Genomic DNA, 14900 nt, shown 5'->3' with positions numbered 1-14900 from the left:
GACAGTTACAGGTTAATAATGGACAGGTATAGTAAAATAATCGTGTGTATAGAACGGTGTCGGTACAATAACCTATATAGTAGGCAAAACTAACAAAGGATTACATCACAACCGTGTTTTAAACTGCAAGGAACGGTATTACAAAATACAATAGAAGATAATCAACACGCATCCGTAGAAGTTATATGTATTGTCCAGAATGTAAAGAATAAACTATTGCAAACGATCAAACACCGACCGCAGAAATATATTTGTACTTCGTACATTTTCAGATCAGTTCAAAAAAAAAAAAAAAACATACATACAGACAAAATATTTTAATAAAGCTAATCCCTGTGGTCAGTAATACTGATCTCTGGTGCTATTTCAGGCTTTGGAAATATATACATATTGAACTTTCAAACTTTTTTTGAGCAGATAAATAATGCCCATTGTGATATCTCTCTTTCGTGAAACGCATATTGCATTCAAAACTATAACTGGCTACAATTATTGAAAACTTTCCGATTATCATCTCGCTCACCCAGATGCTGAAGTAACAAAATTTACATATCGGATAATTAAACAAAATTAGAATTTCAGAATATTCTAATTTCATAAAAACCAGTCACTTTATCTTTACTATTGAGAAAAGCGAGTTTTTCTATCATTCCTAATACAATTAAGCTTTCAAAATGTATTCTTATACTAACAAAGCTCCATCATATCCGGAAAATTCAGTTTGAAAATATGCGTATAAAGTGAGTATGAGTAAACGGTAAGTATTGAACAAATACTTTAAGTGACCGCCTTATACAATTAATTAGTTTTAATAGTTTCCATTCTTTCTTTTCTACTGGCATGGGATTAGTCTATTCTAATTAAAGTGTCCCTTTATCTTGTTCGTCGATTAGATAACGTCTGAATATATTTTCTTTCTTTTTTTTCAGACACTGATTTCAGATGATAATATATCTACAAACAGCAAGCGGGTTTATTTCTACCTTTGCAGTTACAAGGGGATTTACTTGGATGGAAGTCACAAGGGACTCTTAGGAGCGCAGCTCTTACTTTTTGAATGTAAAAAGGCAACAAAGATGGTGGTTTGTCGGGTGTTTTATTCGCATAGGATAAGTTCAGATATAGTGGTATACCTTATTATGCAGTCTGTGGACATCTTTTGAACTCTGATGTTTGCGCACGAATGTTATACCATCTGTGTGCCGGGAGACTTCATACTCGTGTTCCAAATGACCTGAAATATATAATGATTGTTTATTGCAGTAGTGTATTTCCAATCTAAGCTTAACATGTCAGGTATTATATATATCTTATCGTAAGTATTTACAATGATTTATAAAAATGCTGTATATATGCAACTCGAGGTTCTAACCGCAGAGATCACATTAGATTCTGACTGGCAAAACATGTAGTAATTAGTGACTGCAGATATCACTTTTGTTTAGAATTCTTCTCTACACGCACGAGATCTAGGTTGGTCAGATGCGCTATAGCACAACTTCAGCGATGTAGAGCATATAAATGTATACGTCGAAATGCTAAGAAATGTCATTTTATGAAACTAAAAAAAAGCTGAAATTGTATATCTAACTTGAAATATGCGTGAGATTGAAATTCATTTGGACGTAAGATCAACCAGTTTAAGCACTTTTTTCTAAGAACAAAACAATGTTGATAAAAACAAACAAAGTGAAATATTTAAACCTGTATGATCTTCTTCATTTGATGTGAATCGCCAGCTACTTCCGGTCTCAATCTGAAACAAAAAGGTTAGGTTTAGTACTGAGTATCTCACTGTTCACTTAAACATATAGGTTTCCTTGTATCTAAAACCCAAGAATATTCTTTTGATATATATTTACTTATTCATAAATTTTGAAGTACAATTATTTTTTCTTCCCTCTCAAAACTTTCATGTTTCACGTCATATTAACTAAACTTGTGAAAATGTTGGTTTGATATTATTTACCTGTACTTTGACAGATAAGGTGCTTGCCAGGACTTTTTTCATTGTCAGAATTTCATTTTTCTCTTCAGGATGGAAGTGCACGAAGGTCACGAGTCCATCATTTCCAACCGTAAAGAAGAATCTACAATGGCATTCAAGAATCGGTAAGCATGTGAAGTAGGGAGTTGTTTGTTTGTTTGTTTTGGGTTTAACACCGTTTTTCAACAGTATTTCAGTTATATAACAGGGGACAGTTAACCTAACTAGTATTCCTGAATTCAGTACCAGTACAAACATGTTCTCTAGAAGTAACTGCCAACTTCCCCACATGAATCAGAGGTGGAGGACGAATGATTTCAGACACAATGGCTTTTATCAAATCGTCATGGAGAGCATTCGTCTCGAGAACGAGGATTTAACACACAATCCCTGCGGTCCGTAGATCTGCGCTCTCCCTATTGAGCTAAGCGGGTGGGGTCGTAGGGATTTGTTCTGATATTGAATCAGTAACTAAAATGGTTTACCCCTCATGAACAGACTCGCTCAAACCAACCCTGCTCTAATAGTTTGTTTGGTTGCGTTCTATGCTTCCAAAAGTTCTTATGTATATTATTATGTTCATATACTGTGAATAAATAATAAATACAGTACGGAATATTTAACAGAAACACACATTACTCGCATACTCACTTGTGACTAAACTGCCAATGATTTGGATTATCCACGACTGAAAACAAGAAAACAAAATACTTGAATATCTTCACGATTAAAAATGTAAAAGCTGTTAACTCTTACCATGTTGGACACGATTGATTCTGCCAATGGCAACTAGGGCAGATCAGTATCTTTTTGGAAAGCATCCCTTTTTAACAGTTAATGGCACTGTCCAAATTGATAGGTGGACACGTTCATTATATAAATTTAGCAAGGTAAGGGTTAAAATAAGCTAAATCAGAACATAGCAATAGGCTACCATGCATGGTACTGCTTGGTCATTTATCAATGCTGAGGACCCGGGATTAGTGAGTATGCTTTATATCGTAAATACACGTGAAACGTAAATCACAAACTAATTTCTAAATGGTTTGTGACCAGTTCATGTCTTGACATTAAAAGTCCTAGTTTTGAAAGAAAACTCGATAGATTTAGCGATCATTTTGACATTGTACTTAAACACACTTAACAGAATATAGATCTGTTTAAATGGTTTTTTTTATTTTTTATCATTCGAATTTTAAGTCATTGTTTATACTGTTAGAACTTTGTAGGTTATTATAGATATTCGGATTAGTTTTAGACGTATGATAAAAGAAAAATGAATTCACAAATCAGATGCCTGTCAGGGACATTTTTGAAGTTTACCAAGAGTGCCCCGTAACAGATGATATAGAAAAACTCTTAATATACAAAACAAACAATCTTAGATAGTTGACAAGATAAGAAAATGTCTACTTGAAGCTAAAAGTTATATTCAGGACTTAAACTGTTTACGTTTTTTTTGGTTTATATTTAAAATACCTCCTTTATTATTATCTACAATTTTCTTTTGAAATTCAGTCGAAAACTCAAGTTGCTTAAATTGCACCTTTATCTATCTCGTATATTATACGGTGAATTGACAAAATAGTTTACATGTATAAGCATATCAAGAACATTAAGTTTGCTGTTTCTACAACAAAAAAGCTCGCCTTACTTCATTGCCTTAGAAAATACTATTTTCATATAAATGTATACCGAAAGATCAATTATAAGAAGACACTTGAATATTATTGTCTAATTTTCGATTGCTACATCATTTTATTTTATTGCAAAATCTGTTCCGGTGCAGCTCTAGATAAACTTGTAGCTATCGTCCTATCTATTAATAAAGGTTGATATAGATTGTTAAAATTTTTGTTTAAAACGGAAAATAGATTCCATATAATTGAAAATTCCAGGTGCTTATACATTTACCACCAAAGAAAAAACACTAAATAAAAAAAAAAAAAAAACCAAAATAACAACAACAACAACAACACCCCCCCGCCCTAAAAAAACAACAACAAAAAACAAAACAAAAAACAGCACTGTCAGTTTTTAATCTCACTCTATATGAATCTGTATAAAAGTGTGGTACTAAAGTGCTAAGTGATTCTTTCATTTTTTGTTTTTTCCAAGAGGTACATATAACTTTAATGCAAAAGCTTACCGTAGCCTTTTTCCGAGTGTTGCACAAAACTGTCCACCATTAATTGGTTGAGAGACTCTCCGCTGTTCGTCTCATTCACAGATCTAATGCGGAACTGCAATAAAGATAATGAAAACTTTCTGTCTGTGGTCATTATAAACATTGTTTTTCTTTGCACTGTTGCAGTCTTCATCTTAGTTGATAAGATACTAAATTTCGGCAACAAAGGAAACCGAAATCTTTCAAAGAGACACAATAAAATGATTTAACCAATGAAATTTTTTGTTTTGGATTTAACGCCGATTTTTCCACAGTACTTCAGTTATGTAACGGCGGGCAGTTAACCTAACCAGTGTTCCTGGATTCTGTACTAGAACAAACCTGTTCTCCGCAATTAACTGCTACCTTCCTCACATGAATTAGAGATGGAGGGCGAATGATTTCAGACAAGATGTCTTTTATCAACTTGCGGCCCGCCCCGGGGATCAAACTCACGACCCCGCGATCCGTAGATCAACGCTCTCCCTATTGAGCTAAGCGGGCGGACAGACTATATATTCTTAACATACCATTTGACTGTACATGTATTGCTGACGTGACATGATTTGCCCTTTATCTGCCTTATCTTCATTTTTAAAAGTCACGTGATCAACTTTTTTTCTTCTCCAAAAGAAAAATCGATATTCGGTTAATCAGGTCTTTGATTTTAATTTCTTGGTTGATGTCCTTATATTTGTTTAGATATTTTCCCACTTGCGGTGTCATGATATATATCTGGATGTCCTACTGGTATCGTCTTAAGACTTGTTTGTTCTGTCCTGTACCTGCCATTTTTGAGAATATCTTACTAATACAGCTTAGTAATACGTCATAACGTACCAGCTGGAGTTTTAAAATTCAGTACACACATCGCGGCTGCAAACGCCATACTAGGAATTCGGGGGAAAATGAAACAAAATAAAGAGAGAAAAAACCCAGATGAACCAGTGCATATTTGTTTGCTATTCGGCCATAAGAACGCTGTGCACAGTGTTTTGAACTGAGTTTTTGAGAAGTTTATTCGTTACCACGGTTTTTGCTAAGAATTCAAATGTATGCCTTTGAACAGAGTTATGTTTTGAAACTGTGTAAACATTCTGTAGTCTCCTTGGAAATTTCTGAAATACTCTTGAGTTTTTCCAACCTAACTAAGAGGCCAGTTCTGGTTCTTCCCAGGAAAAACGGCTTCGCGTGTATCGGTGCTATACACCCGGCACATTAAAGAACCAGACTATATATTCGCAAAGAATTTAGGCTAGGATAGCCGGACATGTTTGTGTCTAAAATGATTTCCATCTCCTTCTCTCTCTGTTCTGTGAGCTTTTTCTCGCTCTGTTCCTCTTAACAGATCACCCGCTGTCTATACTCAGAGAGGAAGAATTTGGCACCCTGAGTGGCTGCCGCCTTTGAATGTTTTTGTTATGAAAAGGGCGCTTAAAAAGACTTGTAAAATATATAATTATAACACACGCTATCCGATTTTCATATTAAGACCTGACATATGTTAACGATCGTAGTATTCCAATGAAATTTGGGGTCACAAAATTTATTGGCAGTTGTTTGTATCAGCTGTATAAGGAAATGCATTTAGACTGTAAATATTATATTTCGCTTTAACACGAATCTTTCGCACAAGAAATACTAATGCAAGCCTAAATTAGCTAATCAAGATAAAGTCATATCCTTTCAAAACGTCACCCAAAATGTATGCAAAATTGAAACCTGCAATGGTAGCAAAATTAAATATGTGTTTTTACACGTATAATTACATATATTATTGTTGACAGGAAATTAAGCCAGCCAATTAATTATTTTCAATAGCTCAAAGTACACCGTTTTCATACCCACAAGGAAAAATCTGTTTCTGAAATATAATCTGTTCCAAGAATAGCGTGAAAAGAAATAATAAATTATGAAATATTACGTTTCTTAATATCAGTATCACTTCTCACTACTATGTCAGATTTAAGAAAAGAAATATCGTTATTCTATCACTCAGGAAATGCTTTTGTGACTACAAAATAATGGAAATTATTTTAGAATTAAAATAATTTGATTTATTTTTTCTCAAGCTCTCGTTTGTTAAATTGTCGTCTGCTATTATATCATGTCAAATTGTCGTCTGCAATCTATAGATAAAGTACCGTCGATATTGTTACACTTGGTTGCTCATGACTGGTTCCTATTCATGCTAAATTGGTACCCAGCTCAACATACTATATAAACAAAAATCTCGTGCAGTTCTCTCACATTTGACTAGCTACACCGTCGTACTAACGTCAGAATTATTTAGAATTATTTGGCAAAACATTCCTACACGTCTGCAATTTACTTGCAATGCCACGTGGTCGAAGGCGGGAACCGATGCGTCGGAGGGCTCTTCGTAACAGAGATGCCCAACGTAATGAAGGGCAAGACAATGGCAACCAGCAGGCATAGGCAGGAGAGAGGGTGTTACGACCGAGACAGGCTCAGAGAGGCGTAGCTGAGCAGATTGACGACCGGCATGACGGCGACCCCGCAGCAGACCGAGGGCGAGGTCCGAAACGTGGTGCAGACGCCCTGGAAGAGAACGTGGTAGACGATAGAGTCCAACAATCTTCTGCCGACATATGGGTCCTTGGAGACTCGATCCCATATTGGGCTGGAGTGCGGGCGGAAGCGACGAACAAAGTGAATCTACGCTTGCCGGATTTGTCCATTGACTGGCTGGGGGTGCGAGGCTTGCACTGGCGGAATTTCAGACAGCAATTTGAGGATAAGGTGCTTTTTTCTTCCCATCCATCAATTATATTTTTACACCTAGGTGGGAACGATTTAACAGACTCCACAGTTGTTCAAATTAAAAGAACAATGGAAACTGAAATAGAATATTTGCGTGACGCCTTTCCCGATTCTATTCTTGTCTGGATAGACATTCTTCAGAGGCAAGTCTGGAGAGGGGCCTTAAAGGGGTATGAAGTAATTGAACAAAAGCGCATTCGTATAAACAGGGCAGGCCGCAAATTGGTTCGATCCAGTGGTAGATATGATATTATTCAGCCCGATATTGATGCCGAAACTCCATTTTTTCGACCAGATGGGGTTCATCTGAATGAAGTAGGACTAGAGTTTTACTTGGACTATATTAGGGATTCAATTTTAAAGAATATCTCTGAAAATCGCTAGAATTTTGGCGGATAAATTATAAATTTATTGTGGCGGTAAAATTCTGTCGGCCGTGGGGTGAACGGATGCGGTGTCTGTGTGTTTGCGTTCAAGTTATGTATCATGGGTGTCACATGTTTACCAGTTTGTGTTAACTGGTTAGTAAAAGGTTTTGCCCTAGTACTTGGCGATTCCTACCTAGTATTGCGTGTGTTGCGTTGTTTGGCCTGGCTTTCAGGGGTGGCAATTTGCCTTGCCTTGCCTTGCCTTACATTGACTCGTGTTGCGATTTCGCTCATTATACGGTGATACCCCAAATAAGTGGAAAATGTTGCTCGAGGTTCAATGGACATTGTTGCGTATTTGCGTTTGAGTGACACCCGTTGCAAAAGTACATAGTGTACAAAGTGTCTTGCGTTGTCTTACCATGCGTGCTGTTGTATTGCATTGCCTCGCTCTACATTGGCTCGGGTTGTGCATTTGACCCACATTCCGGTGAGACCCGGGCTGGGTTGGATTCACAGTTCGAGATTCGATGGATTGTGTGGTTGCGTGGTTACAGTTAGTGATGTTTGCAAGCCTTGGGTTGGTGCGTCTGTTCTCCTCTCGGTCGATGGAAATTTTATCGCACTTAGACTCTACACGGTGAGACCCTTGTTGAGTCACGAGCGGCCGATCAACTTCCATTATTATTAACAGACTTTAATCCAAGTTGATTACATGATTATATATGAATGTTAAACTTTTATTATAAGTATCAGTATATATTGATGTTAATAAAAAGAGTACTGTACGAGACAGTTGGTTTTATTTTGAGTAATAAAATAAGGAAAAACGTAGCTGATTAACTGATCCATTTCATATTTGGTATCACTATATACGTATAATATAAATTGTCATAAAACTGGCAGTCTCATGTTGCACCGCCTGACATCTTGGGATAAAATTCTGAATATAATAGCTTACTACATGTTATCCTTAATATTCCCGGACATCACAATGTAACTGTCTTACTTGAATTTGAACAAAAATGATTCAAATCTTGCATTGTCCTTTGCAAAAAATCAAACTTTAATTTTGAAGCTGCTTGATAAATAGAGATCAAAGCGTGCATCATATTGGTTATCGGAAAATTACATATATTTTGTAAGTCGAATTTTCTGCTTGATCTACACATAAAAGTTTCTCAGATTGTTTGTCTTTATAAACATGATAAGATATATTTTGAAAATGGATTACCTGAGGTCGAATGATAAAAACACATTGCTAACACTCTAGAGGCCTCTTTTCCTACTTGATCTTTATACAACTATGTTACAATATTTGTCTGTATAAATACAGGCCATGTTCGAAGCTGGATTATGTAAAATAAAAAAATAGATCACTAGATCAAGTAATAGAAAACAATGATTAAACCCCTAGAGGTATAAATGCAGGCCATGTTCGAAGCTGGATTATGTAAAATAAAACATAGATCACTAGATGAAGTAATAGAAAACAATGATTAAACCCCTAGAGGCCTTATTTTCTACTCTATCTTAATGAAACTTTGTCATAATGTTTACTGTAGATTCAAAATAGGATCATTTGAAGAAAATAACTAGGTCACTAGGTCACATCCAAGAAAAACGTTTTTAATAAACTACTGGTCAATTTTCAAGTGAATAAATCTTTGTTTTTATGAAGTATAGGCCAGTTTCGAAATTAGATTATCTGAGGTCAAAATCTAGGTCACTAGGTCGAATCATAAAACACTGTTAACACTCTAGAGGAGGCTACATTTTCTACTTGGTCTTCATTATACTTTGTCAAAATGTTTGTCTCTATAAAAACTAGGTCAGTTTGAAATTGGGTTCTTTGAATATAAAATCTAGGTCACTAGGTCGAATCATAAAACGCTTTGAACACTCTAGAGTATTTCTTACTTGGTCTTCGTTAAACTTTGTCAAAATGTTTGTCACTATAAAATCTAGGTCAGTTTGAAATTTGGTTATTTGAAGTTAAAATCTAGGTCACTAGGTCACATCATGGGAAGACTTGCTAACATTCTACAGAGGCCACATTTTTTTCATTGATCTTTATAATACTTCATTCTGTCAGAATGTTTGTTTCTATAAAGTATATGCCATGTCATCTAAAATAAAATAATAGGTCACTATATCAAATCATAGAAAAAAAGTTGTTGTAGAAATCAAATTCAAGATCACTAATCACATCAAAGGAAAACGTTGTTAACACTCTAGAGACCGCATTTTCTAATTGATCTCCTTAAGTCTTCGTCACTTCGAAATTCGACTAAAATGATGTTTTGTGCACGTGTTTTCGGGACGAGGCTTGAGATAGCCGAGATTTTGAAATGAGCGAATTCGAGCCGTAGATACATGCGTAAAAAAGAGTGCTCTACCGTCTGTTTGTGGTAGCATGTTTGCTACAGAAGTTTGACATCCGGAAAGAAATGCCGAAAACCAGTACCCTGTTATAGTTATACATCATTTTTAATGCCATTTGCAAATTGTAAATCAAACACATTAATGATTTAAAAATCATAATGATAGTTATTACAGTAGCCGACTCATAAACCTTCGCGGAATGACTATAAATATCGTCTTTTCAATGCTTATCCCGGGTTGCAAATATTTCTAATTTCAGCGACGAGGCGATTTAATGTTCCGATCTTTCATTTACACTAGTTTTATATTACTCTGTACATTCAATACAATTGTGCAGATATGATTTATTCTAAGCATTGCACGACAACGTAAAAAAAAAAACCATTGTACCAGTACAGGTTTCTTTTTTCGGGGCGGTAAACCTTTTGTTAAATTTTGTTTGATAAATAAAAAAAAGCTGACACGATTATAACTTTATTAATAATTTTCACAATGTAAAGGGCCTTGAAAATAATCTGTTGAATGCAGATATGAATCAATTCGCTTCGAAAAAGGCATGTCAAAATGTGTTTAAAAATAAACTGTTTCGATGAAGTACCCCAAGGTTATCCGATATCTGTTTGCTTTTTCCTTGTTTACTATTTGTTGTATCTTGTCTGTATTCATTTTATATATACAGCTGTACAATTTCGTGAAATAAATGTTGATTCTACGGAAGCCTGAAAGGGCCATCAGACGCTAATATGATTTTTTACGTTACAGTTGCGGAAAGGATATAAAATAAGTAAGCTGTAGGGGTTGCAGTAATTCTTAATGTATTTCTTATAGAAATCGATGTGAAACAAGTGAATACCGGGACGGGGACAATTTTGACCCTAGAGGCATGATTTAAACATTTGGTAGAGGACTACTACACACTGCCACACGCCAAATATCTAAGCTTTAAGCCTTCAAGTTTTAGAAAATGTTTAAAAACTTCTTTTCATATATAAAGGCTATGTAAAACTAGTGAACCACGGGACAGCGCAAATTTTTACCCCAGTAGCTAGATTTGAATACATTTGGTAGAGGACCACTGGGCATTGATACAAACCAAACATCGGAGCTCTTGGCTTTGCAGCTTTGGAAAAGATTACTTTTTTTTCAACATCGACTAAACGGTTTCGCAGCAAAAGTAGTAAGATGACAGTCGACGGACGCCGGACCATTGACCTATACTAAAAGCTCACCCTGAATAAAGTTCAGATGAGCTATAAACTTAACAAAAACATTAGGAGTGAAATACAATACAATATGGAGAACATGTGGAAACAGTTATATTTTCTTCGGAACATACTGTTTTATAACTTTTTGTCAAATCAGGAAGAAAAAATGACATAAGATTTATAGATGATCCGAAGTAATGTTCCACTCATTACAGGAAAACACACACTTGTTGAGATGTCCTATTTCTACTTGTAATACAAGGACCGTTGGACAGTTGAGAAAAAGATTCACAATTAATGCACAAAGTTCAGAAAACTACAGAGACCGGTCGCTTCGTAGACAAAATTAACGGCAGAATGGATACCACCGAAATCAAAGAAACTATCTGGTGGACTGGTTTATTCGGTTGTTGAACTTGTTAAGAGTGCCTGCGATGCTATTGTGTGGAAAGACGCTCAGTCAGTAGTATAATATAAAATAAAGTGGAGAGCGTCGTCAGGAGATCAATCCTGGAGAACTCAATTAGATGTTTTAGCTATAGCTATTATATCTATAGCAATAACATCTATATCGCTATGCTAAAGTATTTATTGGGTTTAACGTCGCACCGACACAATTATAGGTCATATGGCGACTTTCCAGCTTTGATGGTGGAGGAAGACCCCAGGTGCCCCTCCGTGCATTATTTCATCACGAGCGGGCACCTGGGTAGAACCACCTACCTTCCGTAAGCCAGCTGGATGGCTTCCTCACATGAAGAATTTAAGCCCCGAGTGAGGCTCGAACACACATCGATGAGAAGCAAGTGATATGAAGTCAGCAACCTTAACCACTCGGCCACGGAGGTCGCTTCTATGCTAAAGTAAAGGAAAAAATGCAAACATGTAACTGATAACTACTTCACTCGTATTGTCTGATACCAACTGACAACACTGTGTAATTTGTGAGTATTTCAAACGTTCAGTTTCACTGTGCCTCTGATAACAACTGATAACATTGTTTAAACTGTAACTGTTTAACTCGTTCAATATCATTGTGTGAAGCCTCCGTGGCCGAGTTGACATTGAATCACTTGCTCCAAACCTGGTTTGGGGCGTAGAAATCTTCATCTGCGTTCAGTCTCATACGTAGTGGTTTTCTGCCATCACAAACATTTTATCAAGGTTTTAATAAATCTTTTTTTTTCATTGTTTTGTGTTAGATTTTAATAATTTATGTTGTTGCTGCTAGATAAATAGAGATATTGGTTATCGAAAAATTACATATATTTGGAGGTCGAATTTTCTGCTTGATCTTCGTAAAAGTTTGTGAGATTGTTTGTCTTTATAAAATTAAATAGTTCCAAATGTCTACGTCCCCATGAGGGGTTTGACATTAATGGAGGATAGATAGATTAAATTCTGTTTTGAAGCTGGATTACAGGAGGTCAAAACCTAGCCCACAAGGTCGAACGATAGAAACACATTGCTGACACTCTGAGGCCTCATTCTCTACTTGATCTTCATACAACTTTGTTACAATATTTGTCTGTATAAAATACAGGCCATGTTCGAAGCTGGATTATGTAAAATAAAAACTAGATCACTAGATCAAGTAATAGATAATAATAATTAAACCCTAGAGGCCTTATTTTCTACTTTGTGTTAATAAAACTTTGTCAGAATGTTTGTCTCTGTAAAATTTAATGTAGATTTGAAGATTTGGTCATTTGAAGAAAATAACTAGGTCACTGGGTCACATCCCGAAAAAAACCCCTGATAGTCAAATTTTCAAATGAATATAACTTTGTCAGAATGTTTGTCTTTATGTAGTACAAGCCAGTTAGGAAACTAGATTATCTGGGATTAAAATCTAGGTCATTTGGTCGAATAATAAAACGCTTTAAACACTCTAGAGGAGGGTGTGTTTCTTACTTGGTCTTCGTTAAACATTGTCAAAATGTTAGTCACTATAAAATCTAGGTCAATTTGAAATTTGGTTATTTGAAGTTAAAATCTAGGTCACTAGGTCACATCATGGGAAGACGTTGCTAACATTCTACAGAGGCCACATTTTTTTCATTGATCTTTATAATACTTCATTCTGTCAGAATGTTTGTTTCTATAAAGTATATGCCATGTCATCTAAAATAAAATAATACATTAGGTCACTATGTCAAATCATAGAAAAAAAGTTGTTAACATTCCTGTGGCCGAATTTTCTAACTGATATTCTTAAAACTTTGTCAAAATGTTTGTCTCTATAAAATCTAGAACAATTTTAAAATTGGATAACTTGAAATCAAAATCAAGCACACTATTCACATCAAAGGAAAACTCTAGAGACCACATCCTTTAGACTTTTACGGAATGTTAAATGAAGTCCGAAACTTGTTTGGCTGACGTAAAACAATAGGTCGCTGAGTCAAAACATAGGAATGTTTTAATACTGTAGAGGCCACATATTCTATTCGATCTTTTCAAAACTTGTTCAGAATGTGTACTTCTATGAAATCTAGGTCAAGTTTGAAACTATATTACCTTAAAAAACTAAATGACTATGCCAAATCATAGAAAAAAAGCCTTATTAAAACTCTATGAGGCAACATAATAAGAAATGTATGTTTTATAAACCATTTAAAAAACAGTTGAAACTCGATATCTCAAATTCCAAGGGATCAAGCGTTTTACTTCGAGATACTCAAAATTCGACTTTAAGTGATATTTTTGCACGTGTTTTCGGGACGAAACTTGATATTGTCTTCGAGAAAGCCGGAATTTTGAAATGAGCGAATTTGAGATACCGAGTTTCGGCTGTAGATACATGCGTATAAAGGAGCTCTACCTTCTGTTCGTAATAGTATGTTTGCTACAGAAGTTCGAAAACCAGTACCCTGTGTTAGCTATACATCAATTCGTAATGCTGTTTGCAAATTAATAAATCAAATACATAAATGATCTAAAATCATAATAATAATAGTTTCAGAGACACCTCATAAACCTGCGCGGAATGACTATAAATATCGCCTTTCACAGCTTATCTCGGGTTGCAAATATTTTTAAAGCATCTCTTATTTCAGCGAAGAGACGATTTAATGCTCCGTTCTTTCATTTACAATAGTTTCATATTACTCTGTACATTCAATACAATTGTGCATATATGATTTATTCTAAGCATTGCATGACAACGTAAAAAGAAACCATTGCACCAGGTTTCTTTTTTCGGGGCGGTAAACCTTTTGTTAAATTTTGTTTGATAAATGCAAAAAAAGCTGACACAATTGTAACTCTATTAATCATTTTCACAATGTAAAGGGCCTTGAAAATAACCTGTTGAATACAGATATGAATCAATTTGCATTCAAAAAAGGCAGGTCAAAATATGTTTTGAAATAAACTGTTTCAAGGGATTACCCGAAGGTTATCCGATATCTGTTTGCTTTTTCCTTGTTTACTATTTGTTGTATCTTGTCTATATGCATTTTATATACAGTAGATTCGTTCCTTAAATATATGTGTTGTTACTGGATCTTTGTCTTTGATTTTAGATATTCATGTTACTGTAAATATGCATGTGTTTATGTGACAAATCTGCACTTTTTACACGTAATTCGTGGGGCTACCACTGTATTTTGATAAGTTGTTATCGGCGAAAAGAAATCATTATATTTTGCTATCTTGAAATGATGCTTAACGGACAAAAGCCAGTATGCAAACAGTTAACATGTATGTACGTAGATAGCTTTTCATTATAGTCTAAATATAATTGAAAAACAAGAGGGACATAATTACCAAATATCGCTCGCCTGACTCAAATGGGTTCAATGTCTTATGCCAAATATCTAAGTTTTAAGACAAGAAAAGTTTCGATGTTTTAAAACAAGTGACCCCCACGGACATGGTCAATTTTGACCATAGTTAAATGATTTGAACAAACTTTGCAAAGAACCACTAGACGAGGCTACATATAAAATAACTAAGCTGAGGGGTTGCAGTAATTCATAATGTATTTCTTATATAAGTCG

At 35.2% G+C, this 14900-nt stretch overlaps 1 protein-coding gene across 1 annotated transcript in view; it reads right to left on the bottom strand.

Moving 5' to 3' along the window:
- The window catches only part of LOC123547213 (uncharacterized), a 60125-nt gene that overhangs the window by 41391 nt on the left and 3834 nt on the right, over nt 1–14900 (bottom strand). The window contains exons 2-6 of the mRNA XM_053551482.1: nt 4137–4230; nt 2639–2675; nt 1970–2090; nt 1705–1756; nt 1134–1234 (exon numbers count right to left, since the gene is read on the bottom strand). Of these exons, the coding sequence (XP_053407457.1) occupies nt 1134–1234; nt 1705–1756; nt 1970–2090; nt 2639–2675; nt 4137–4230 (405 nt within the window). The remainder of the gene's footprint in view (nt 1–1133; nt 1235–1704; nt 1757–1969; nt 2091–2638; nt 2676–4136; nt 4231–14900) is intronic.

Source organism: Mercenaria mercenaria, chromosome 9, assembly GCF_021730395.1.
Source record: "Mercenaria mercenaria strain notata chromosome 9, MADL_Memer_1, whole genome shotgun sequence".
Taxonomy (NCBI): Eukaryota; Metazoa; Mollusca; class Bivalvia; order Venerida; family Veneridae; genus Mercenaria; species Mercenaria mercenaria.
The sequence above is the reverse complement of the archived record's forward strand: the minus strand, read 5'-3'. Positions and strand labels throughout refer to the sequence as shown.